General features: G+C 43.6%; 1 protein-coding gene across 5 annotated transcripts in view; it reads right to left on the bottom strand.

The window, feature by feature from the left end:
• TDP1 (tyrosyl-DNA phosphodiesterase 1) overlaps positions 1-27169 on the bottom strand; it is a 150506-nt gene that overhangs the window by 57518 nt on the left and 65819 nt on the right. For all 5 annotated transcript variants that reach the window (XM_090033878.1, XM_090033877.1, XM_090033876.1 and 2 more), the window contains one exon: positions 2384-2486. In XM_090033878.1, coding sequence (XP_089890004.1) covers positions 2384-2486 — 103 coding nt within the window. The remainder of the gene's footprint in view (positions 1-2383; positions 2487-27169) is intronic.

The raw sequence follows: 27169 nt of genomic DNA, 5'->3' as shown, positions 1-27169 counted from the left end.
TCTAAAAATCAAAGGAATGAGTCAAGATTTTTTTGTTCTAAATTTGATCATGAGACTCTGAAAGTGTTCTGGTTTTATTCTCTTTTCTAAGAAATCTGATGTAGAAAGTAAAAGCCAGGGCTGAATACTAGGATTTAAGCCAAATAATCTGAGAGTCAGTTTAAAACAAAAGGGGAAATACACAGCCAGATGACTTGATCCTGAAATGCACAGGAAAATGTAACATTATCCTTGATGTTCTGCACCTGCATTTAAAAAGATGTTTTCTTGGACAGGTATAAAGACTTTCATGTGAGAAAGGTATAAAACAGAACAGGAATCTTCTGCCTACACATGGTGACCTTTGTACCTGTTGTAAATAACTGTGGAACTGTGTGTTAATACTGAAAAGATATTTGTCCATTAAATGTCTCACTTTACTTGGCAGCAGCCATAGATGGGAACAACCAGCTTTTCCAAAACATTGTTCTATCCCCTGTGGTCAAGTATGGACAAAGTCTTCAAATTAATCTTGGCTCAGTATAGTAGTAGTTTCTGCCCAATTCTCTGCATGACTCTATTCTCAGAAGTTACTAAAACACGCTTTTTCTAGCCCCAAATGAACCTAGGGCTCAGTAATACCCTCAGGATGGTCCCTATTGGTAAATTATACTGTTTACTTATATTAGTTCAGGACCAACCATTTTCTATAAACACCGTTGTTCATAAAGAAGAGAGCACTTATCTGCACCCTGTACAGGTCACAGTGGACCTCAGAGTACACTGACACTGCTTCTTCGCCTATTTCATTCATTTCTGCTTCTTTGTACATTTAATGTTAAATCAGGGAAATGTTGCCACAGCAGGAAACTATCAATCTTATTGTAGTAATTAAGGAGATTATAATAACAAGCTACTGCATGTAAATATTTTAATAACATTATATTTTGTTTAAAAATAGTCTTACTGATATTCTGTCAAATGAAGTGAGGAAATGATGTGCTCAGTGAAAAAAATCTGGGAGAAGGAAAGTGAAATTTTCAGCCCATCAGTTTTTTTTTGGAGAGACCAAAAATGTATCTCCCTAAACAGAAGCAAGTTTCCTAGGCCTTCACACAGACAGGAATCTGAATGCTTTCTGATTATAAACTAATGGCTGTTGCTACCATTGTTTTGAATCTCCAATGTAGCCGTATCCAGCCTTTAATTATTTAAATTTTAGTGTGCTTATTTTCATATTCTACTTTGTGTTTTAAAAACAGCAGTAAAAAGACTGATATTTTGAAATTTGGTTTATATTTTTCATCCAATGATTTCATGCTGCTATGCAAACACAGGTGAATATTATCCCTTTCTAACAGGAGAAAAAGAGGTTCAGAGAGGCTAAAGCTATTTTTTAAAAGTTCCTCTAAATATGTTATCCAAAGAGTGATAGCTAGGTTCCCACATTAAGAGATGTTGATTAAAGCTCCCACTGACTTCAGCTGTTGGTGTTTAACATCTCTGAAAATAACACCACGAGACACCTAAAACCTGAACCGCTCAAGTTTTGTGCATGTTCTTTAAAATTTTTGCCTAATTTCTCTGGAAGAAGACAGAGACAAAGTAAAGAAAGGAACTTACAGCTACCAATTCCCAGTATTCTGCTTTACTCAAACTGTCTTCTCAGATAAAAATCTGTTTACTGAAACTAGATCTGCCTACCATATTGTGCAGCAACCATTCTGCTCTCCAAAGTGGCCCTTCACAAAGAGGTTGTTATAAAGGTATCAGAGGTTTAAAAAGGAATTGGAATCTTACTGTAAGAAGCAAGTCTGCAAGATAGCAAAATGGAAGAGCCCAATGACTATTATGAGTTGATTTCAGAAAACTGATACTTTAAAAGGTAATTAAAAATCTTATTTTTAGTTACAAATGACAATTTATACTGTGACAAAAAATGCTTATCCCTTTCTGAATCCTTACGACACTGCACTCACAATAGGTACAGCAATCTTTCAGTTGCTTGCTTTATTTAATTTACCAAGAGATATAATTTAAACTATGCAACTACTGTAAGAACACTGCTGTTAGGGGACCCAGTGTCTCTGTCCATAAGAATCTGGAGCTAAGCACAAAATTCTGAACTCTGTTTTGAAAGTATGCACAACACTGCACATTGCAGGAAGCAGTGAAAGCCATTTCAGCACCATACTTAAGCCTGATTGAGGGGGGGAAGGGGGTGGGGTAGAGTTCTGTTAGAAGCACTAGCTTCTGTAAACTCTACTTGCTATAAACTCCCCCCAAATTAGAGAAACCCATAAAACAAGTATACAATGGGAATTAATTATTTAGTTAAGTTCCTTCTGCATGTATTTTCAGACTATCAGTTTTGTAGACTTCTCCTGACAACTTATGAACTTACAAATGCTGAAGGCAGGAAAAGAACTCCAAGCTCATAGGAACGGATCATCAGCTGGGTGCCATTTTTCTCCAAAGCTCCCCAAGCAGCTTTAGAAAGATTGGCACTGCAAAGACAGAAACAGTAGTTTGATGAGCCATAATCCTCACAGAAATAAAGCACTGAAATATTATAGCTGCAACAGCAATACTTGTATGAGACATTAAAACTTCCTCAACTAGAACAGTTATTTCACATAAAGAATAATTATGGTTTTATACTTTATTATTATTTCTAGAGTGTGGCGGGGGCTGTAGGAGTGCCACAAAAAATGACATGTGCGCAATACTTATATGAAAATGGATATAGACAGTCCTTGGATTTACAACACAATTGGTTCCTGAAAACCGCACCTTAAGTCGAAAGGTTGTAATTCAAAAACAATTTTCCCATAGGAAACAATGTTATGAATGTAGGATTGGTTCCTGAACTGAGGCCTGATACCCTATTTTCACCAAAAATAACCCAGAATTTTGTATAGTACTCAATTATATAAAATAAATAATTGTAGCTATATTACTTGTCTACATGCATTTATTTATGTATTTATATTGTAAATAGCAAACATCTGGAAGGACTTCTTTGAGGTGACTTTGCTGGACTTCTTGAAGGGTTCTTGGCTGGAGTCTTCTCAGGAGTCTTGGCTGCAGGTTTTTCTGGAGTCTTGTCTGCTTTCTTAAAGAAACTGTCCAAGGAGATTCTTAAAGGAGCTGCCCTACAAATGGCTCCCCGAGAAGCAGCACCCTGCTGCTCCAACCATGTGTCTGGAAGGGTATGGGGGGGCACTATGTGCCCCCAGATCTGCCCCAGCCACAGCCTGCCGCATCTCGATCTGATCCAGGGTCACAAGTCCCCCTGCCCCCGGTCTCATGACAAGCAGTAGGAGTCACCAGAAGCCCACAGCCACTTAGCTCTGCCTGCTTCTCCCCAGTGGGGGCAGCCGGGGGAGCAGCTGGATGAGCCTTGGGAGAAGCCGTGGTCGCCTGGCTGCTCCCCCAGCTGCCCCCACTGGGGCAAGGCAGGCAGAGCTGGGCAGCTGTGGCTTCTCCCAAGGCTCATTTGGCTCTGCCTGCCTTGCCCCAGCGGAGGCAACTGGATGAGCAGCCAGAGAGCCACCCAGCTCTGCCTGCCTCTCCCTGGTGAATGCAGCTGGTGGAGCAGCTTGACGATTCGCAGCTTCTCCCACTGCCCATAACCCCTGGTTGTAGAACCTGGCACAGCCACAGCTTCTGTCCCAGCCATGTTTGCCTCAGTCTCTGTCCCAGCCCCTCCCTCACTGCAGAGGCCCAGCCCTGCCCTGCTCCTCAACGGCCCTTCCCTTCCCTCTCCCCTTCCACTGAAAGACCCATCTCTGTCTCCAGCATCTAGTGTTGTAAAGTTGAAACCCAGGTAGGAATGTCGAACCCCGGGTTTCCATTTACAAATGTTGGAATTGTGGTTAGTCATAACTCAAACTGTTGTAAGTTGAGGACTGCCTGTAATGTATTATGCAACTGAACATCATTTTAGCACTGTATATTTATTCAACACCATTTTGATATGGAACATGCTCTCAGGGTCATACTGTACAAGTAATAAACCTCAGCCTTTGAATTATCACCTAGAAAGCTGATTAAATAATTGTGATTGAATAGCTATCTTTCAACTTGTTTCTTATCTATCATCATGCCCAAAGATAAAATGCTCACTCACTAATAGTACTGAACACTTACATAAGCTTAAAGGCATATTGTTTTGCTGCTATTGTTTTCTTTGATATATTCCCTGGAGAGTATACAAATTGATTTTTAAGCCAAATTTTTATTATAACAGAGCACCATAACAGAGCTTGATCCCTGTCCATTATCAGTCAAATTAAACTAAACGTTTAAGAGAATGTGTCCACTTGTACTGAGAAAATTGTTTCAGAAACAAAAAACAAAGTATATAACTGAATTGTGACTGACAATTGTAGATGTATTCTAGTTAGAAGTGTGGGTGGAAATCAATAGAAGATAGATCAGAGCCACCATGAATTTCTGAGTTGGCTTGATCAGCAGCTGGTTCACAAGGATTACATGTTTTCTGACAGCACAAGGGTTATGTTTTCTGACAGGTACTCCTTCTCACTCATTTCTACTCTTACTTCTACAGTCAACACTATCAAATAATTCTCAAAGATGACATTTAAAAGGCCATAATACAAAAGAATACACTTTGAACTCCAAGCATACAAGCACAAATATCATCAGAAGTGACATATATGTGCAAATAATTTATTTTGTTTGTTCAGGAGCTGAACTGAAGATTTGGGCAGGGAGGAGAAAAATATCTGATCCAAACAGAATCCCCTTCCCAGTTTTTTATACTGACAGTCCCACTCCTTGAGAGAAAAAAAAAAATCTCATTTCTGCTCGAGCCAAACCACTAAAACTAGAGAGTGCCCCCTCCCCCCTGTAACTTTGGTACCCAGCATCTCAATACCATACAACTGTTGGTACTGTTCATATCAGTACTTAAGAGCACATACAATACGATTTTACTTTTGGTAAGGGGTGAAACCACCCTTGCTGGATAACCAGAAGGTTATGCTTGGTATGCAGTTCAACAGCAGTGGTCTACATGCAAGAGACAGCACTCACCTCACAGGCAGAGGGAGGAGGCTCTTTTCTACAAAATCACTGACTTGCTGAGGAGGGTTTTTAAGCAGGCACATCTGGGGGAGAGGGAGGAGGTTCCACTGTTATACATGAATCCACTGCTGAACATGAATCCTCTTCCCATAATGACTTGGGAGAGGGCATCAACATAGTGGATACCCAGGTGAGCACCTATGCCCTAACATACCACACAGCGACAGAAAAACTGAGGCAACCAGATGGGAATGCAGGTGCCCTTATGGAAATGCCAGAAGCATGGGCATCAAACAGGAGGAACTGGCTCTTTTCCTGGTAGACAAGGATTTTGACCTCATTGGGCTGACAGAGGCCTGGTGGGATGTGACATATGATTGGGCAGTGGATTTTGAGGGCTATAGGCTCTACAGGAAGGATCGAGTTGGGCAGAAGGAAGGAGGGGTGGCCCTCTACATAAACAACGGTACCCCTCCCTGCAAGTCAGGCTTGATAGAACTGAAAGATCCCTCAAGACCCTCTGGGCCAAGATACAAAGGGGGGGGGGGAGTCAGGAGAAGAAGAACCGATGGTGGGAGCCTACTACAGACTTGCCTCCCAAGAAGAGAAAAACAATCAAGCATTCTCTAGGGAACTGACTGATGCAGCTAGAACTAAAGACCTGATCGTCATGGGTGACTTCAATTTCCCTGACATCTGTTGGGAGGACCATTTAGCCAGCTCCAGCAAGTCGGTTAATTTCTTGCCAGCTACTGATGACCTGTTCCTGTCACAGGTTATTGAAGGACCGACTAGGGGCAAAGCCACTCTGGACTTGGTGCTTACCAAAGGGGAGGACATGGTAGGGGACCTGAAAATTGGAGGTATTCTGGGTGACAGTGATCACAGTCCGATTAGGTTCACCATCCACTGGAAGGCTAGGATCCCAATTAGTAGAATAGAAGTCCTAGATTCCAGAAGGGCACTTTGACAAACTCAGGAGGCTAGTTAGAAAGGCCATCTATGACCAGTGATTGGACAATTTGGGAGCTCAGGAGCAATGGTTCCTTTTCAAGGGAGCAATCCTCACTGCTGAAAAAGAGTCTATTCCCACATGATCAAAGAGCAAGAAAGGAGCCAAGAGATCCACTTGGCTCAACAGGGACATTAGGGAACTTTTGAAAAAGAAAAAAGATGCATATAATCAACAAAAAAAAGTTTCAGCAACCTGAGAAGAGTTCACTTAGATAACCAGGGTCTGCAGGTATGAGATACAGAAAGCCAAGGCAGCTATGGAGATCAAGCTGGCATCCAAAATAAAGGACAAGAAAAAGTCCTTCTACCAGTATATGGGGAGCAAGGGGGGGGGGGGGCGCAGAATCAAACTCTACTGTAGGACCCCTACTGAATACAGAGGGACAGCCCACAGTTGACCCCCCACAAAAAGTCATAGTCATAGATAGACATTTGGACTGGAAGGGACCCCGGAGGATCAGAGTCCAGCCCCCTGCCCAGGGGTGGGAAGTCAGCAGGGATCATACGATCCCAGCAAGATAAGCATCCAAATGCATCTTGAAGGCGTTCAAAGTGGGTGCCTGAACCGCCTCCAGTGGCAGTCTATTCCAGATCTTGGGGACTCGGACAGTGAAGAAGTTCTTTCTTATGTCCAGCCTGAATTAGTCACAGTGGAGTTTGTGACTGTTCGATCTCGTCATCCCTTGGGGCGCTCTGGTGAACAGATGTTCCCCCAGATCCTGATGAGCACCCCTGATAAATTTATAGGTGGCCACGAGATCACACCCAAGCCTGTGCTTTTCCAGGCTAAAGAGCTCCGTGGCTCTCAGCCTCTTATCATAATGTCTGTTTTCCTGACCTCTGATCATGTGCGTGGCTCTCCTCTGCACTCTCTCAAGCTTCTCCAGTTCCCTTTTGAATTGTGGAGCCCAAAACTGGATGGAGCACTCCAGCTGTGGCCTCACCAAGGTCAAGTACAGTGGGAGAATGATGTCCCGGGATTTGCTTGAGAAGCATCTATGGATGCAAGTCAGCATTTTGCTTGCTTTACTAGCTGCAGCATCACATTGAAGGCTCACATTCATCTTGTGGTCAACCATGACCCTCAAGTCCCTTTCATCCGTAGTGCTAACCAGTGTAGCACTGCCGAGCCTATAAGCATGCTGCAGGTTTTTCCTCCCAAAGTGGAGAATCTTGCTTTTTTCAGTGTTAAACACCATCGGGTTCTCATCCACCCATTTTATGAGTCTGTCCATATCCTCCTGGATCTCCCTCCTATCCTCAGGTGTGGATGCTTTACCCCAGAGTTTGGTGTCATTGGTAAACTTGGCCAGTCTGCTTCTGACACCAATGTCCACATCATTGATGAAGACGTTAAACAGTATATGCCCTAGGACAAAGCCTTGAGGGACCCCACTGGTCATAGCGCACCAAGATGATTGGTTCCCATTGACCACCACCCTCTGGGTCCTACCGTAGCGCTAATTCCCCAGCCAACGGATCATGGGGAGGTCAAGGCCGCAGTTAGCCAGTTTAACCAAGAGGTGATCGTAGGATATGAGATTGAAGGCTTCTTTAAAGTCAAGATATACAATGTTGATTTCTTCCCCCTTGTCCAGGTGATGTCACCTGGTTGTAAAAGGAAATGCGAGTGGTCAAGCAAGACCTACTCACAACAAACCCCTGCTGGGTATCCCTCAGAATATTGCCTTCAGCCAGTCTGTTAAGGATGGCCTCTTTGATAATGTTTTCCAAGACCTTCCCCAGGATAGAGGTCAGGTTGATGGGCCTGTAGTTTGCCAGATCTACTTTCCTCCCTTTCTTGAAGACAGGCATGACATTGGCCCTCTTCCAATCATTGGGCACTTCACCAGAGTGCCAAGAGCTCTTGAAGATCCATGCCAGGGGCTGAGCTATGATGCTCACCAGCTCCCCGAGTATCCTTAGGTGTACCTATCAGGGCCGACTGACTTAAAGGTATCCAGCCTGTCAAGGTGTTCCTTCATGAGGTCAGTTTTGATTGGAGGGCAAGGAATCTCCCTCACCTGGGCCTCCCTGACCCAGAGTGGACAGGGCCATCTCATGGGACTGGTGAAAAACTGACGCAAAGTACCCATTTAGCAAGTTTGCTTTTTCCTGGGCATCAGTTGTCAGTTGCCCCATCTGGTTTAGCAGGGGTCCAGTGTCACCCTTGCTTTTCCTCTGGCTCCCCACAAAAGGCTGAGTTCCTAAATAAATACTTCACACCAGTATTCCAGAAAGCTAATAGGAGTTGTGCATCTGTCCAGAAGCCCAGAGAACACAAGGAACCCTATAGACAACATGAAATTAGTCCCAAACTGGTGAGGGCCCTCTTAGAACAACTGGATGCTTTCAAGTCTGCTGGGCCAGATGACCTACATCCAAGAGTCCTGAAAGAACTGACTGAACTCATAGCATGGCTCTTTGTGAAGATATCTGAAAAGTCGCGGAACATGGGGCGTGGTCCTGGATGACTGGAAGAAGGCCAATGTGGTGCCCATCTTTAAAAAAGGGAGGGGGGATGACCCTGCAAACTGCAGATGACTGGTCGGTTTGACTTCAGTTCTTGGAAAAACTTTTGAAAAAATTGTTAAAGAGGCCATCAATCATATACTTGTAACTGACAGGGTGTTAAGAAACAACCAGCATGGCTTTATGGAGGGTAGATCATGCCTGAACAAACCTGGTGTCCTTTTACAAACAGGTAACTAACCAGCTAGACAAGGGTCATGAGGCAGACATCATTTACTTAGATTTCAGTAAGGCCTTTGATTCTGTCTCCCATAAAATTCTCTCAATCCAACTGGTGGGTACTGGCTTGGAGCAGTCTACAGTGAGGTGGGTGGATAACTGGCTTAGAGGCCAGTCCCAGATGGCTGTAATTGATGGGATGGCCTCATCCTGGAGGACTGTCACCAGTAGTGTCCCACAGGGATCAGTGTTTGGACCCGTGCTTTTTAACATATTTATTAATGACTTGGATGAGGGGGTGGAATGCTCTAGGATTAAGTCTGCAAGTGACACCAAGCTGTGGGGAAACGCGGGCACACCAGAGCATAGGGCAAAGATCCAGGACAACCTTGACAGATTAGTTCTATGGGCTAATCAGATGAGGTTCAACACGGAAAAATGCCGGGTCCTTCATCTGGGTAGGAAGAACCTTCACCACAACTATATGACAGGCGGTAGCCCACTGGCTGGCATGGCATATGAATGGGACCTGGGGGTCACAATTGACCAGAAGATGAATGAGCCAAGAGTAGAAGGAAGTTGCCAGCATGGCAAACAGAACTCTGGCATGCATCAGCCGACGTGTTGCCAAAAGATCGAAAGACCTGCTTCTCCTTCTCTACTCAGCATTGGTGAGGCCACAACTGGAGTACTGTGCCCAGTTTTGGGCGTTGCACTTCAAGAAGGATGCAGATAAACTTGAGAAAGTGCAGAGAAGGGCCACTCACATGGATTAGGGGCCTGGAGGATAGGCCCTATGAGGAGAGACTCCAGGAGCTAGGCTTGTTCCGTCTCAGTAAGAGAAGGCTGTGAGGTGACTTTTAGCTGCTTACAAATGTCAAGGGGGGAACACCAGGATCTGGGAGAGCAACTCTTCAGGAAGGCATCCCTTGGGAAGATGAGGATCAACAGTTGCAAACTAATAGAGGGAGGATTTAGGCTGGAAGAACTTCTTCTCCATAAGGGTAACTAGAACCTGGAACACACTCCCAGGAGAGGTAGTGCAGTCACCATCCTTGGAGGTGTTCAAGAGGAGGCTGGATAAACACCTTGTTGAACTAGTTTGAGCTCTTTAACCTCTTGCCTATGACACAGGACCAGACTTGATCTTATAGGCCCCTTCCAGTCCATTGACTATCACTCTATGCTGGTTAGAGTACTAGATGTTGATCTCTCCGCACTGCAAACAAACAAGTTATCAGTGAATATTCCCTGTCAACTAGTGTGAAAATAAAGCAAGCTATAGTATTACTTTCTGTTATCTAAACCCTTTTGCAAAGCACCTGCTGAAAAGTCATTTGGATAGCTGAATTCATTCAAAAAAGCTAAACAGTTTCATAGATTTTCATAGATTTTTCATAGACATTAGGGCTGGAAGGGACCTCGGGAGATTATCAAGTCCAGCCCCCTGCCCAAAGGGCAGGAAGTCAGCTGGGGTCATAGGATCCCACCAAGATAAGCATCCAATTTACTCTTGAAGGTGTTCAATGTAGGTGCTTGAACCACCTCCGCTGGCAGACTGTTCCAGACCTTGGGGGCTCGGACAGTAAAGAAATTCTTCCTTATTTCCAGCCTGAAACAGTCTTGCAGGAGTTTGTGACCGTTCGACCTCGTCATCCCTTGGGGCGCTCTGGTGAACAGATGTTCCCCCAGATCCTGGTGGTCACCCCTGATAAAACTTATAGGTGGCCATCACATCACCCCTGAGCCTGCGCTTTTCCAGGCTAAAGAGTCCCATGGCTCTCAGCCTGTCATCGTAAGATCTGTTTTCCTGACCTCTGATCATGCGCGTGGCTCTCCTCTGGACTCTCTCAAGCTTCTCCATATCCTTTTTGAATTGTGGAGCCCAAAACTGGACGCAGTACTCCAGCTGCGGCCTCACCAAGGCCGAGTACAAGGGGAGAATGACGTCCCGGGATTTGCTCAAGAAGCATCTATGGATCCACGCCAGCATTTTGGTCGCTTTACTAGCCGCAGCATCGCACTGCAGGCTCATGTTCATCTTGTGGTCAATGATGACCCCCAAGTCTTTTTCTTCTGTAGTGCTAACCAACGTAGCACTGCCGAGCCTATAAGGGTGCTGCAGGTTTTTCCTCCCAAGGTGGAGAACCTTGCATTTTTCGGTGTTAAACACCATGAGGTTCTCGTCTGCCCATTTGCTGAGCTTGTCCAGGTCAGCCTGGATCACCCGCCTATCTTCTGGCGTGGATGCTTTGCCCCAAAGTTTGGTGTCATCGGCAAACTTGGCCAGTCCACTCCTGACTCCAATGTCCACATCGTTAATGAAGATGTTGAACAGGATGGGTCCCAGGACAGAGCCTTGAGGGACCCACTGGTCACAGGGCACCACGATGAGTGACTGCCATCAATCACAACCCTCTGGGACTGACCACGGAGCCAATTTCCCAGCCAGCGGATCGTGGTGGAGCCAAGGCCACAACTGGCCAGTTTGGCCAAGAGGTGATCATGGGATACCAGATCAAAAGCTTTTTTGAAGTCAAGATATATGACATCAATCTCTTCTCCCTTGTCCAGGTGATAGGTCACCTGGTCATAGAAGGAAATGAGATTGGTCAAACAAGACCTACCCGCAACAAACCCGTGCTGGCTGTCTCTTAGAATGTTAGCCTGGGCCAGTCCCTCAAGGATGGCCTCCTTAATAAACTTTTCTAAGATCTTCCCCAGGATAGAAGTCAGGCTAATGGGCCTGTAGTTAGCCGGATCCACTCTCCTCCCTTTCTTGAAGATCGGCACCACATTGGCTTTCTTCCAGTCTTCGGGGACTACACCAGAGCGCCAGGAGTTTTCAAAGATTCGTGCCAGGGGCTGGGCTATGACGCTCGCCAGCTCCTTGAGTACCCTGGGGTGCAGATTGTCAGGGCCAGCTGACTTGAAGGTATCCAGCTTCCCAAGGTGTTCCTTCACGAGGTCAGCATTTATGGAGGGTAGGGGATCCCCCTCACCCAGATTTCCCTGTCCCATAGCAGGCATGGGCATCCCATGGGACTGATGAAAGACTGACGCAAAGTACCTATTTAATAGGTTGGCTTTTTCCTGGGCGTCAGTTGTCAGTTGCCCCATCTGATTTAGCAGGGGTCCAACGTTGCCCTTGCTTTTCCTCCGGCTCCCCACATATCTGAAAAAGGACTTTTTGTTGTCCTTGATGCCTGAAGCTAGTTGGAGTTCAGTTAGAAGTTACAGTATCAAACTTAAGAGTAGAGATGAAGTACTATATTACATAAAACTTGAGAATGGTTTGTTACACAAAACCAAATTACAGGTTGGTGGGGGAAAAAATTTCCATTTAGATAATGGAGATTTGGATTACCAAATATGTACTCTGGTCCATGTAAAGAGTAGTCCTACCTTTGGAGAACAAGTACCCTTCTGCTTCCCTCTCTGTGTACAGGAGGGACTCATCTGCCATCCATCCTCTGTGGAGTCACAATGGGAATCTGTAAGGACCCCATGCAGGATTCCCTATAAAAGAAAGCTACTGATATCAAAGAATGGGCCAAACCTACTAGTACCCTTTTGATCCACCTGTCTAGTTCTCTAATGCTTAATTCAAGCACCTCATGTAATTGGATCTAATTCCCATAAAACAGTATGTTTACTAGTTCCACTACCAGGGTCAGATCTCCAGGAGGGTGTACAGTCTTAAGCAAGTCAATCAATGCGGGCTTGAATTTATTAGGTGAAGGGAGCAATATGATGAAGGCAATTGTTCACAGGGGTAAACAACTAATCCAATTTGAACGTGCCTCACACTTTCCTGATGATGCATAAAACCTTCAACATCTTATCCAGGTGTTGATAAAGATGTTGGAATGCCTTACTCAAATGTAGGGCAAAGGTTCTTGACACAGTGTGGTCTCTTGCAGCACCTACACATGTAAGTACTGGATGTTCTATGCTTTTGTCTTGCAGGTTCACTATACTTGCAAATGAGAGAATGATGGTATCTACAGAAGACGCATGCTGATGCCAGCACCTAGTCCAGTCACTTGTAAGGATACTGACAGGAGATACCAAGCGTTCTCCAAAAGATTTTTCATCCAGTAGCAGATTCTTTTGTTGTAGCAACTGTAGGAGCAGAAGGCCAAACAACAAAAGCCGTTCAAGTCAAAACTTCGGAGAAAGACCCTGTCTCTCTACACTTACTTGAATGCAAAGTCTAGCTGTCAGCTAGCCTCCAGAGGGAATTAACAAGTTACCAAATGCTGCCTACAAAGTATTTACATTAGTCTTAATTACAGTTAGACTCTCCAAAAATGAGAGAGAGGTAAAAGTCTATAATGAATAGAAAGCAGCTGTGTGAGAAGCAAAGGTTAATTTGGATCCAACCAATTAAGCTGGTAAGTACACTGGCTGATAGCCACCCATATTTTCAAAAGATCTGCCATATGCTGTTTACTGGAGAAAACTCAGTATCTTTTAATGCACTTTATTAAGAATTAAACAAAAATAAGACCAAGAATCATATAATCAGAGGTAAACTACTATTAACACTACTAGACTAGAGCTAAGAAATAGTTAATACCAATATTTAATCAAGATAAACCCCAAATAAAAAGCTCTACTCTAAGCAGGGTAATAGGAACTCAATTTTATTATTGAAATCAAATGACTGTGTAACATCTAAGCCAGGGGTGGGCAAAATGAGGCCCACCAACCCATTCTATCTGGCCCACGGGGCCCCTAAAAAATTCAGAAAATTAATATTCATCTGCCCTGACTTGCTGTCATGCAGCCCTCGATGGTTTGCCAAAACTCAGCAAGTGGCCCTCTGCCTGAAATAATTGCCCGTCCCTGAATCCTAAGCCACCACTTCAACATTAACTAAATTTCTCTTTGCATGATTCTTGTATGTTGGCTAACCCATTCCTCCTCCCAACACAGGTAATACAGGCCTTAATAGAATGCACTGATAAATGGAATTTTGACAAGCCTCAATTAGTTTACAGATCAGTTTTAAGCACTTTAGGATTTGACACAGAATTAAGATCAAGAGAGTCCGTGTGTATCTCTTTAACAATAAGGCGAATTATGATTCTTGACATCTTGGGATTGATCTGTCTGTCACTCTTCCTATATGCAATTTTCCAGGAGTTCCTACTCATACATGCACTTTCCCACCAAAAAAAGTGCTGCAGTGTCATCAAATTAGAAACAAAGAGAAAACATTAAACAAAGAGAAATAAAATACTCAGATTGTGACAGGTGAAAATTGTGTCTAAGGTGCTTGCTGAACACTGTGAAGATTAGACCAAGTGTTTTTCTATCATTTGTTCAGATATTAAGCTATATGTTGGGGTTAAGAGCCTAATGAAAGTCAAAGAGCAATAAGGCCTAGTAAATTTAGCAAGGCCTTGTAGAAGTAGTGGTAGGCTTTGTGGCATAGTTAAAATTGACCTTATCAGAAGAATGCAAGGCTTGCACTGCTATTGATCAGTCCTAAGAATAATTATAATGGGAGACTCTGGATGGCTGTAAGTTATCAGCATAGCTCAGAAGTTACAAATTGGCTGGCACATCCGGAAGTCATTTAGAAAGAAGAGGCAGCTCTGTAAAAGAAACTACTGATTTGGAATTAGCTGCTAACTTGGATTTGCAGGCTAGTGGATCTCAAGGAGCCCGAGGACTGAATACCAGGGTTCTTCCCAGTACCCCTCAGACAGCACTGAGTGGGGACGCCTGACTTCGTTGAGCTTTGCAGAAGAGGAATTTGTCACACATCAGGCATCCGAGGGGACTGTCGATAAGTTGCTGATGCAAATTGTTATCGTCTGTCCTTGGCGTTTTGTTACTACACGCAGTCGCATTTTTGTTAAGTCAATAAACCTTTCTTATCTTTCTACCCCGACCACACTCTCAATCCTGAATCCTCCACTGGTGACTAGAAAACAGATAACCATGGTTTGCATTCTTTAGATCCTTCACTCTTTGATCTAACATGGAACTAAAGCTGTGACTGCAGTCAAGAACCAGATGACTGCAGAGGTGGCACAGCACTTCAAGACAGTGGGCTCTTTGGGTGCCAGAGAACTTGTCATAAACTGGAAGAACTTTTTCCTTTATCTTCAATTCCTGGTGGGCTTTAGGTATCAATAATGTAAAGCTTCCATCAGATGGCTTGCTTACTCAAAGAAAAAAGCCCTCCAGGCTTTCCCTTTCTTTTCATTTTTTTCCAGTACTTGTTGATCCCACCTTACAATTCCCTCATTTTGAAGTCTTCAAGCAGATCAGGTAGAAAGTATGCCATGGATCCAGACACAATGGCCCAATCAGGTTGGAATAGGTACCTTTGGGCTAGTGTCAATTTGGGTTAGTCAAGGGTTTTAAAATCTGTTTCCTATGTATTGTTACACACTACATAAATCAACAGTTTACAACACACAAAATGTAAGGGGGGCGGGGAGGAAGAGAAGGGGAATTCTCAAAATATCATTTTCAGTAAAAATGTTTCAAAAGAGACCTATAAAGGAATTGTGTGAAATTAGAACATGCAGTTCAGATACGACCATGGATGAATCTAGAATTTTGAAAAGTGGGGTCCAGATGGTAAACAGCATAGTCTCATATAAAACACATTAAAAATAAGCTAGAAGCTTTACTACTAGGCTAGGGCCTTGTGCTATAAGATTATTCAGTTTAAGATTGAAGCAAAAACGAATACAAAAATTTTATTGGACTAAGTTAAATACGGTCTGCAGGACTGTGAAATAGGGAGTTACATTACCGAGAGCAGCTAACAGCAGAATTACAGAAGAAAAGATAGCTTGATTAGTAGAACATCAAGACCACTATAATGGAGAAAGAGTTGTTAACACCCTGGAATACAGAGTTCAGAAGGGATCAGGTACACACTGCACTCCCCAGGATACCATTCCCCACCCTTGCAGCCCTTCCCCCCCAGATGTTTCTGTATCAACCTTGATTGCAGTCGTCACCTTACAATGAAGTAAATAGCAGTAGCGTGCTAACAACAGCAAAGTGAACAGACTTCTGAGGGGATCAATTGCATCAACACCATATCCATATTACTATGCAACAACTTAGTGAACAGGCATGTTAAAAATGACTGACAGACCAGGAATCCCAAACTTTCAAGCTTTTCCAACTAAAAACTACAAACTTTCAATAAATAAGTTTAAGTAAAATTACATGGCTTTTAGGAACATTTTTACCTTTTTATACAGAGGTTGCGACTGACTATTCAGCATGTAGGTCCGGCTAATCTTTCCAGAAACATTAATGTTTATGTTTTAATCTATGAAGCTTTACATTGCATAGTTCCTCAGTAACTTAGCATATTTTTATACAGAGCAGGCATTATAGCTCAACTTATAACAAATACATTTGGCAAATGATCTTTAGTAGTGCATCTTTACCCTTCCCCAAATTTTGACTCATTATAAAATTACTTCTAAATTCTCATGAACAAGGACAATCATGCTCTAAGATCTTAACAACCCTTTTAAATAACTTGGGGGGGTGGGGGCAGGGAGAAAGAATCAATATCTATTAAATCACTTTAATTGTTATCCAAACTTACCATATTTAGTCATATATAAAATAACCCTAATTATAAGACAATCCCCCAATAATTAGATTTTATATATGGAAAATGCATACATTTGATAAAATTCTGTAAGTACAGAATCTAATTATCGGAGGTTTGCTTTGAATTCCCCTCCTTCCACTGATACAGCAGGGGAAATAAATAAGGCAGCCCCCATGCCCTCTGCCTCCCCTCAACTTCTTCCCCCTGCACCCCTGCTGTGAACCTATCAGACCCTTCTCCCCTTGAACACATGGAAGTGAAAAGCAAATTTGAAAGCACTGATCTTGAAATAACCACAGCTGTAGTAATTTGCATGTAGTACCTGCAGACTTAGTTCATCCAAAATTGATGCATTTAATCTTTTTTGAAACCGCTGCAAGTTTTAGCACATGTATGCCATAAACACTTAAGCAGCACTTTGGCACCTATTTATATATAGTACAAACTATGCATGATATTAGTCCAAAGCCAAAAGGCTCATGATTTATTATATAGTTCATTGGACTAGGCCCCAGCCCAGTCAACAGCATTTCAAGCCATGATGATCCCAGAACTCAGCACTGCTCAGTATGTGTGTATACCCCAGATACCCTCCCCACCCCAGGATCTATGTGGTAATTAGCTCTCCACTCATGACTGGAACCAGGTGTTTATAAGGAGTCCTGGGATCCTTCAAACACCTATAGAATAGGCGCAGGGCAACCTGTTCCAGCTCCACCTCATGCTGGGGAGGGGGAACACTGATTATATGCAATAGGCTGAGGGAGGGGGATGACAAAGGAATTCTGAGTGAACTGTCTGGGGCCATTTGGTGATGCTCTCCAGACATTTAAGGCTGGCAACGAAATAGGTACAATTGGAAATGGGAAAGAAAAGTGCAACTTAGCTGTGCAAGCGAAGAGGAAGTCAAGATGTATACAATGTAATAATGGCTCACAACTTAAAAAAGATTTGGTGCTGGGGGGAATGTACTCAATAGACACTACCACATATCTTATTCAGATAGGCTCCACTACTCTCGTGTTGTAGTAGGTTTCCAACAGTATGGTTTCCCATTATGGGCTGCGTGTTTTATAGTCATGCTTAGCGTTGGTGATTTTAATTTACTTTGTAGTTGGTTTCCATTACTGACTACGTGCTGCTTTGTATTTAATGAGGTTACCTTGTATGCAAATGTAAGATAAGGGGCTTCCCCCAGCCCCCTAAGGTGACTGGGGAAAACAAACCCATCTTGTGTTTGAGTAAATATGATATTTTGACCAAACATTTACATTGAGTGTGAACAGAATTATATGTGCTGCTTCTTATGATCTGTTGCCAAGGACAGGATCTTATTGATTTCAGGGGTTCATCACATGGAAGCACAATGTACAATAGCAGTAGCAACTCTACACACTTATCATACACTACGATAACAGTCCAGACTAAGATTAAAAAATTCACCCAATATTTTAAATTAGAATTCCATTCAATTGTTTTTTTAAAAAGGGCAATAGTCTAATTTTTCAATGCAAATATAAATCAATAGCAGCACTGTAGCAGCAGAGTTCAGCAGCATACTTTGAAATGCATTGAGTTTTCTTTCCTTAGAAGATTTGAACTTCAGTAAAACTTTACTCAGAAAAGATTTTTGAGTAATACTGTCCACTATGTCACTTCTGTAAAAAACTGCTTTTAAATATATGCTAATTAAATCATGCCACATTGAACAAATAATCCCCACCAATGTCAGAAATGTATGCAGACTTAAGACCTAAAACTAAACACAAAGCATGAGGTCATAACTGATGGCATTTAGACAAACCCTAGCTATTAGCAGCTCAGCATGTATACAACCCAAATGTGCTGCAGAGATATACTCTTCAAATAAAACAAATCTAGATTTCATTGATTTGGTGCATTAATGTTCTCCATGACTTTAATTGTGATAAAGAATGACACAGTACAATCTATATTTGTTACTCTTATGCACCCTTTCACCTTATTTTTCTCTTATTCATAGATTTTTTTTTTTTTTACTTTATCTTAATTAATCTATTCTCTTGAATGACTATACCTCCTGTGCAGGAAAACATGAAAGTTTCTACAAAAAAGTTTAAAGCTACATCTAATACTTTTTCCACTTACAAAACTAAGTTCCCTATACTTTTCCCTCCCACTGACAAAAAGTTAAAATATCAGTTAAAATTAAATGACAACTATTCTATTTTTCTCCCTATGGTTTTGATGGCCTCTTGAATAAAGGTATAAGGAAAGCTCACTGCATTTCTGAGTTTGCATATGCCTACCCAGGAAATCTGTTACATACCATACAAAAGTAAACAGGTTCATCCTTTTCATTTGAAAAACATGATTGGTTTTGGTCATTGTTCCACTCAAAGACTCTTTTGAAGTTCAGTAGAGGAACAGAAAAATCATGACGCATCACACCTGGACAAAGGAGAAGAGGTTGATATTATCTATTTGGACTCCAAAAAAGCCTTTGACTTGGTCTCCCATGAAATCCTCGTAGTTAAACTGGGGAACTGCAGCCTCAACAACCTTATGGTCCAATGGCTTGGGAAACAGCTCTGTGGTCAGGCCCAGAGAGTGACAGTAGCCAGAACCGTACCAACATGGTGCATAGTGACCAGTGGTATCACCCAGGGCTCCATACTTGGACGAGTACTCTTAAAGCATATTTATAAATTATCTAGATTCAGGTATCAGAAGTGGACTGGCTAAATTCACTGATGACACCAAACTGTGGGGAAGCATAGTCACATTAGAGAATAGGTTGGCAATTCAGACTGAACTGAACAGGCTCGCAAGGTGGGCAGATCAAAATCTGATGGCATTCAACACTGAGAAATGCAAAGTGCTCCACATCTGGAAAAAGAATCCACATCATACCTACAGACCTGGCAGTGCTACATTCTCTAGCACCATGACCAAAAGAGACTTGGGGGTCATGACTGACCACAAGATGAACATGAGACACGAATCCGATGCCACAGCCAGCAAAGGAAACAAAACCCTGGCTTGCACCCCTTGATGCATCTCATATAAGACCCAGGAAGTCAGCCTCCTGCTGTACTTGACCTTGGTGAGGCCACAGCTGGAATACTGCATTCAGTTCTGGGCTCTGCACTTTAGGAAAGATGTGGAGAAGCTTGAGAGTCCAGGAGAGCCATGTGCATGATCACAGGACAAGAGAACAGGTCTTATGAAGAAAGGCTGAGAGGCACAGAACTCTACAGCCTGGAAAAGCAAAGGCTCAGGGGCAACTTGGTGGCAGTCTATAAGTGTATAAGGGGTGTGCACCACGAACTGGGAGAATGTCTGTTCGCCAGGGCACCCCAAGGGAAGACAAGGTCTAACGGTCACAAACTCCAAGAAGAACAATTTAAGCTGGACATAAGAAAAAAACTTCTTTATCATCTGAGTCCCCAGAGCCTGGAATAGACTCCCCACAAAAGTGGTGAAAGTACCTGCTCTGGAAACCTTTAAGACACACTTGGATGCCCATCTTGCTGGGATCATTTGACCCCCTTGGGCAGGGGGTTGGACCCAATGATCTTGCGAGGTCCCTTCCAGCCCTAATGTCTATGAAATCTATGAAGTTACAAAATTCAGTATCGGCAAACCCATCATTCACAAATGAGTGAGACCCCCATAATTATGATATTAAACTGAAGTGATTTTTATTTTAAAAAGTCAGTAATTGAATGTAGGTTCCTTTTATTTGTCTTCTGGTTACTTCAACCTCAAGTTTTTTCAGATCTGTCCATAACTAAAATAACTTGTGTGTCAATGCTCAGATTATAATCATGTTAATACTAACCTTTGGGGCATGAATAAATACATCATCTATACAGAGACATGTAATAAATCTCGAGTATGATCAACAATACAGAATTATACTATAAAGGGTGGATAGGGATTCACTTACCATAGTATACCCAGCACGAGGAACACACACAGGGTATCAGGCACTATTACAGCACTTTGCCAATAGGTAGCAGAGGAACAGGTAATAACTGCTTGTTTGCATCATTATAGAGCTACCCTGGGATGGAAGCAGACAGACAAAACCTAAACTGGTACAACTTGCACAGGTAGACTATTATCACTGATTCATGCGGAGGTAAGTATGCACAATTGGACAAAGTTTTATTGGTTTAAAGACTGAACCAATGTTAGTCTACATAAAGCCAAAACTTAAATAAATAGAATGCACTTGGCAATTTTGAAATGAGCCAATTTAAAAAAAAAAAAAAATCACAAGTCTCATTAAAGCTCCAAAGTTATCCATATGTGCTAAACAGATCAACCACTATTTATGAATATAACAGATAACCCAAAAGTCCTCAGAGTTCACTTAACTTTGGTCCAGTTGCAGTCAATGGGAGTTACAACTTTCATTAATGGGAATAAAACCAGGACAATGCAAAACACTTGTGAAATGTACTTACTGCCTCTAATATATTTATGCTTGCCTCAGCTAGGACTGAATTTAGTCCATCTTGATGAGTTAGTGCCCCAAAGACTGAACTGAACATTTGCTTACACTTGGATAAAAGCCTGGAAAATCCTCTGCAATGACAGTTGCCGGTAGGAAGAAAAAGAAATCCATTACTTAGAAGATTTTAAAAATTTCCTTTTTTTCCTTAATTTTTAATTAATGTCATCTGTGGGGTACTGACTGCCATAGAAGGTATACTCCCTCTTGCCTCTGAAAGAGCAATAGAATAATACATATTTTGATTATCTCAATTTAAAAAAGTTACATGAACTACAAAGCAGCATGACGGTAGGAATTTGGAATTATTCAGATTCATAGATTGTATGGCCGGAAGGGACCTCAGATCATCAGGTCCAGCCCCCGGCTCCAAGCAGGAAAGATATCTGGGGGTCAGGTGAGTGCAGCAAGGTGAATGTCTAAGTCTCCTCTTGAAGATATTTCCACGGTAGGTGATTACACCACCTCTGGAGGCAGTTTATTCCAATCTGGACACCCTGACTGTGAAGATGTTTTTCCTAATGTTGAGCCTGAACTGATCTTCCAGGAGTTTGTGGCCATTACTCCTGTTTTCCCCTCAGGTGCCCTGGTGAACAGTTGCTCACCAAGCCCTTGTTGTACTCCCCTAGTATAATGGTAAGCTGCTACTAGGTCCCCTTTCAGACTTCTTTTCCTCAGGCTGAAGAGTACCAGATCCCTCAGCCTTTCCTCATATGGCTTGCCGTATAAGACTCTTACCATACAGGTGGCTCTTCTATGGACTCTCTCAAGCTTGTCTAAATCTTTTTTAAAGTGTGGTGCCCAGAACTGGACACAGTACTCCAGCTGTGGTCTCACCAGTGCTGGGAACATCAGAAGAATCACTCCTTGGTTTGTAGGGTCGGAAGGGACCTGAGCAGATCATCAAGTCCTACCCCTTGCCATGGACAGGAAAGAATGCTGGGGTCAAACGACCCCAGCAAGGTGTTCGTCTAGCCTCCTCTTAAAGACCCCCAGGGTAAGAGCCAGCACCACTTCTCTTGGAAGCTGGTTCCAGAACCTAGCCACCCTGACTGCAAAGCAGTGCCTCCTGATGTCTAGTCTGAATCTACCCTCTGCCAGGTACCGTTATTTCTAGTCACTCCTGGTAGTGCTTGGGGGATCAGGAACTCCCCCAATGCCTGCTGGTCCCCTCTGACTAGTTTGTACCAGGCCACTAGATCTCCCCTCAGCCTTCTCTTGCGGACGCTGAACAGGTTCAGGTCCCGCAGCTTCTCATCGTAGGGCCTGCCCTGCTGCCCCCTGATCATGCGAGTGGCCCTCCTCTGGACCCTCTCCCTGTTGTCCACATCCCTCCTGAAGTGCGGCGCCCAGAACTGGACACAGTACTCCAGCTGCGGCCTGACCAGTGTTGCATAGAGGGGGAGTGTCACCTCCTTGGACCTGCTCGAGATGCATCTGTGGATGCATGACAAGGTACGGTTGGCTTTCCTGACTGCATCCCCACACTGCTGGCCCACGTTCATCTTGGCATCAGTGATGACTCCAAGATCCTTTTCTTCCTCTGTACTGATGAGAAGGGAGTTCCCCAGCCTGTAGGTATGGTGCTGGTTCTTCCTCCCCAGGTACATCACTTTGCACTTGTCCGTGTTGAATCCCATCCTATTCTCATCCACCCACCCCTGTAACCTCTCTAGGTCTGATTGCAGCCTATTCCTCCCTTCTAGGGTGCCCAAATCTCCTACATCTTAGTGTCATCAGCAAATTTGAATAGGGTACTTTTTACCCCCTTGTCCAAGTCACTGATGAAGATGTTGAACAGTGCGGGCCCAAGGACCGAGCCCTGCGGAACCCCACTGCCCACGTCCTTCCAGGTTGAAAATGACCCATCCACTACCACCCTCTGGGTGCAGGCCTCCAGCCAGTTGGCGACCCATTTGACTGTGTAGGTGTTGATGCCATAGTCCTAGTTTTTTAATGAGAATGAGGTGAGAGACAGTGTGGAAGGCCTTCCGAAAGTCCAGAAAGACTATGTCCACTGTTACTCCTGCATCTAAGGATTTTGTGACCTGGTCGTAGAAGGCCACCAGGTTGGTCTGACAGGACCTGCCTCTAATGAACCTGTGTTGGTTGCCCCTAAGCATAATCTCCCCTGCTGGCCCCTCGTGGGCATGTGCCAGGATCATTCTCTCAAAAAGCTTACCTAGGACCAAGGTAAGACTAACTGGCCTACATTTAACTGGCCTATAGTTTCCTGCGTCCTCCTTCCTCCCTTTTTTGAAGATGGGAACCATACTGGTCCTGTTCCAGTCCTCTGGCACCACACCAGAGCACCATGAGTGCTCATAAAGCTGTGCCAGGGGTCCCGCAATGACCTCAGCTAATTCCCTCAGCACTCTGGGGTGGAGATCATCCGGACCAGCTGATTTAAATACGTCCAGTCCCTCCAGAAGTTCCCTGACAAGATCCTCACTGACCGTTAGTGTGGGGGCGCCTCCCCTGGGGCCTGAGGGGGTCCAGGTGGGGGGGGGGGCTGATCCGGTCCTTACTCAGAAAATGAAGGCAAAGAAGTTGTTAAATAGGTTAGCTTTGTCGTCTGGTGTGATGACCAGATTTCCTAGCGTGTCATGCAGGGGCACCACGTTACCCAGTACCTTCTTTTTGCCCCCTATGTATTTTAAAAAGGGCTTCTTGTTGTCCTTGATCTGGGTAGCTAGTCCCAGTTCCATCTCCACCTTGGCCTTCCTGACTGCCCCCCTGCAGCCCCGAGCAAACGCAGTATAGTCCTCCCTGGTGATCATCCCTCCCTTCCATTGGGTATACGCCTTCCTTTTAGCTAGGAGACATTCCTGGATGCTTTTGGCGAGCCATGGGGGCTTTTACATCCTCCTGCCCCCTTTGATCCATGTTGGGATTATCTCCCTTTGGGCTTGGAGGATCGTCTCCGTAAGGAGCGACCACTTTTCTTGGACACCCAACTCCCACCCCCTCTGGGACTTCAGGGCCTCCCTGACTATTCTCCTTAGCTCATTGAAGTCCATCCTCCTGAAGTCTAGGGCTGCTGCCTTGCTGCAGGCCTTTGCCACCTTGTGCCGGATGGCAATTCCAGCAGGCTATGATTGCTGTCGCTCAGGTGGTCGAGCACCTGCAGCCCCTCACCAGGTTGTCGCCCATGGCCAGCACCAGGTCCCACAGGGCGTCTCCCCTGGTGGGACTGTGCACCTTCTGGGTTAGATGGAGGACCTGCATTTCAGCTAGGAACCTACATGAGCGGTCAGACCTGGCTGACTGCTCTTCCCAGCAGATGTCTGGAAAGTTCAGGCCACCCATGACGACCACGTCTTTTGACCTAACTACCTCTGTGAGCTGACTTAAGAATTCCCGATCTAGCTCTTCCCCTTGGTTGGGTGGACTGTAGTAGATCCCCATCGTTAAGTCCCTTTTGCTGGAGATGCATCGATTGATGCATGCCAGAGTATTATTTGCCCTACTGGTTACTGCATCGCACTGTCAGCTCATATTCATACTGTGGTCTACTATTACCTCCAGGTCCCTTTCATTTGTGTTGTTCGCAAGTTTGGTGCCACCAGGCCTCTAGGTGTGTTGGGGGTTGCTCCTCCCAAGGTAGATCACTATACATTTCTCGATGTTGAACTTCATCAGATTCTGATCCGCCCAACTTACAGGCAGACCCTGACAGGCTAGCAACTGTAGTCTATATTCAAGTGTGAACATGCTCCCCCATAACTTGGTGTGGTCTGCAAAATCAGCCAGTGAGTTCTTCACCCACCGCCCCACCCCCCTGGACATCTAAATTGTTATTAGGAGGACTATACTGCAGTTGCTCAGGGCTGCAGGGGGGGCAGTTATAAAGATGTTGAAAAGTACTGGACAGAGCATCAATCCCTGCAAGACCCCGCTGCTCACTTCTCACCAGGATGCCCATTCACTATGACTCTCTGGGTCCTATCCTGCAGCCAGTTTCTCATCCACCCAACTGTCTCAGAGTTAAGGCTACAATCCTCCAATTTTCTTGCGAGGACATCATGGGATACTAGATCAAAGGCCTTTTGACAGTCTAGGTATACAATATTAACCTGCTCTTTCAAGGCCAGGTGGTGAGTTACCTGGTCATACAAGATGAGGTTGGTAAGGCAAGACCTGCCCATGATGAAGCCATGCTGGCTGTCATTCAGAATCTTACCTTTCGCAAACTTATCACAGATAGAATCAATGATACCATATTTATTCATATACCACACACACACACACACACACACACACACACACACCTTTCCCTCAAAGTAGGCCTCCAAATTTGAGGCAAGGAAGCCAATTTCTGCCCTGAAATGGAGGCATAGGGACACTAGAATAGCTGCCAGAGCTCAGCTTTCTTTCCAGCTGCACACAGGAAGGGCAGAGTCTTGTTTTCAGCATCAGTCACCCTCTGAATGCAGTTGCACAATTAGAAGTTTAACCCTGTCATAGCCACTGCTGAACTGGCTGTGCTAAAAGCTGCTGCCAATTCTCACTGGCTGCGACGGGGTTCAACTTCTAGCTATGCAGCTGCAGGCAGAGGGTGAGAGATACAGATGATGGGTCTCTACCCTTCCTGCATGCATTCAGGACTCAGTCATATGAGCCTGTGCTGTAGCAAGTCAGATTTTGGAAAAATCTTTTTTTCTTCATTCCATCTTCCCAAAGCAAGCTCTGAGCCTTATTTTGGAACTACAAGAGGCAGAGAATTCATCAGTTCTCTTGGTAATTTGTTTTAACAGTTCAATATTAATTTGCTTGCTACATCTATTTTCAGCGTGCCTTGCTTTAGCTTCCAGTTTTGGCCTCTCCCTTTTTAGCCATATTAGCCTTTTATAATCCAGCATTTCCTTTCTGGAAAGGTCCTTATATGCTGTAATAAAGTCCCCTCAATCTTTATTTGGGATGTGCTAAATAGATGCATTTAACTTGCACTTTCAAAAGATTTTCTCTATGCAATTACTATGTCCTCACTTCTATTTATCACTGTGCCAATCTGTCATTTGGAAGTGTTATATTTATTTTCAGATAATGTTGCATAGCATTGGATCTACTACTAACTCCCATGGTACATCACCAGGAATACTCCCAGTAAGTCATTTTTTGAGATCAATAATTTGGTCAGTTCTTAATTCATGCAATGTGTTTTACTGATAACCGACACTTAATTTTTGAAGCCATCTGTTCTGCAGTACCTAAAAACATGACAGTAACACAGTTACTGTAACAACATAATGGTTTCCTTGACAAAATACATCTTCCATAAAAATGTTACTTTGTATTATAGTCTCGCCCTTGCATTCTTTATCAGGTGAATTTCATATAATTTTTATCCTGCTATTTTGCTCTAGAACTGACAGTTAACTATCTTATAATTTCCTGGGTCAGCCTGCCTGAGCTTTGAATATCTCCATGACATTAATGCTTTCCCCCTCTTCAGAAGTTTCCCTGATATTCTGAAATTAACAGCTTTAGTCACCCAATCATCTCTTAATCTGGTAATACTCAGTTCATGCCTGCTGAGCCACAAACGGCTCGGCAACTTCACATTTTTGGTGAAGACATGCACGTGACATCAATTTTTTTTTTTTTACTGCAGGTATCAAGGTGGTTTTTCCTGAAATAATAAATAACCCAACACATGTGCTTATAAGAAAAGTGCTGTAGCTTTCCTTTGAAGTAGAGCATTTGCCACAGTTCACTTAGGGTTGTACATGTTATTACAACTAACTGACTGTTCAAAGCAGGTTCTGCTGATTTTAAAATGTCCATGGCTGGTTTAATATGCTTCTTAGTTACGGACTGGAAATGTATTCATTTTCTTATGATATGAAATGATGATTCCATATTAAAACACTATTCTTACCAAATACAGAACATCATTAACCATATTCTTATTTTCAATATTATCATCTCCATCTAATAATGGATCTACAGCAGTGTAAGAATTACTTTTCTTCCTAAGCAGAGGCAGTTAGCCATGTTACTGTGCAAGCTATACACTGATCACTTGTGCATGGCAACAATTACTACTTGTTCAGAATAACAGATTACTGGAGGTATAAAGAAAATTTCCTCACTTTTACTTGTACAAGCGATCCTGAGAATTAATGACCTGGAGAACTACTTTCTTCACCTTGAAAAGTAAACAGGGGAAATGTCCTGAGAAGCAAGCAAACCAACAAACAAACAAACCAATCAGCTGACCTTGCATTTAGTTGGATTTTTACAAAAAAATAAATAAAAGAGCATCCAGTTTCAATGTTCTGCAATGCCCTATGTCTCCATGTGAAGCATAAGTTGGTGTGGGA

The sequence above is a fragment of the Crocodylus siamensis genome, chromosome 2 (genome assembly GCF_052110815.1).
Source record: "Crocodylus siamensis isolate JL-2025a chromosome 2, ASM5211081v1, whole genome shotgun sequence".
NCBI lineage: Eukaryota > Metazoa > Chordata > Crocodylia > Crocodylidae > Crocodylus > Crocodylus siamensis.
This window is presented reverse-complemented; position numbering and strand designations above follow the sequence as displayed.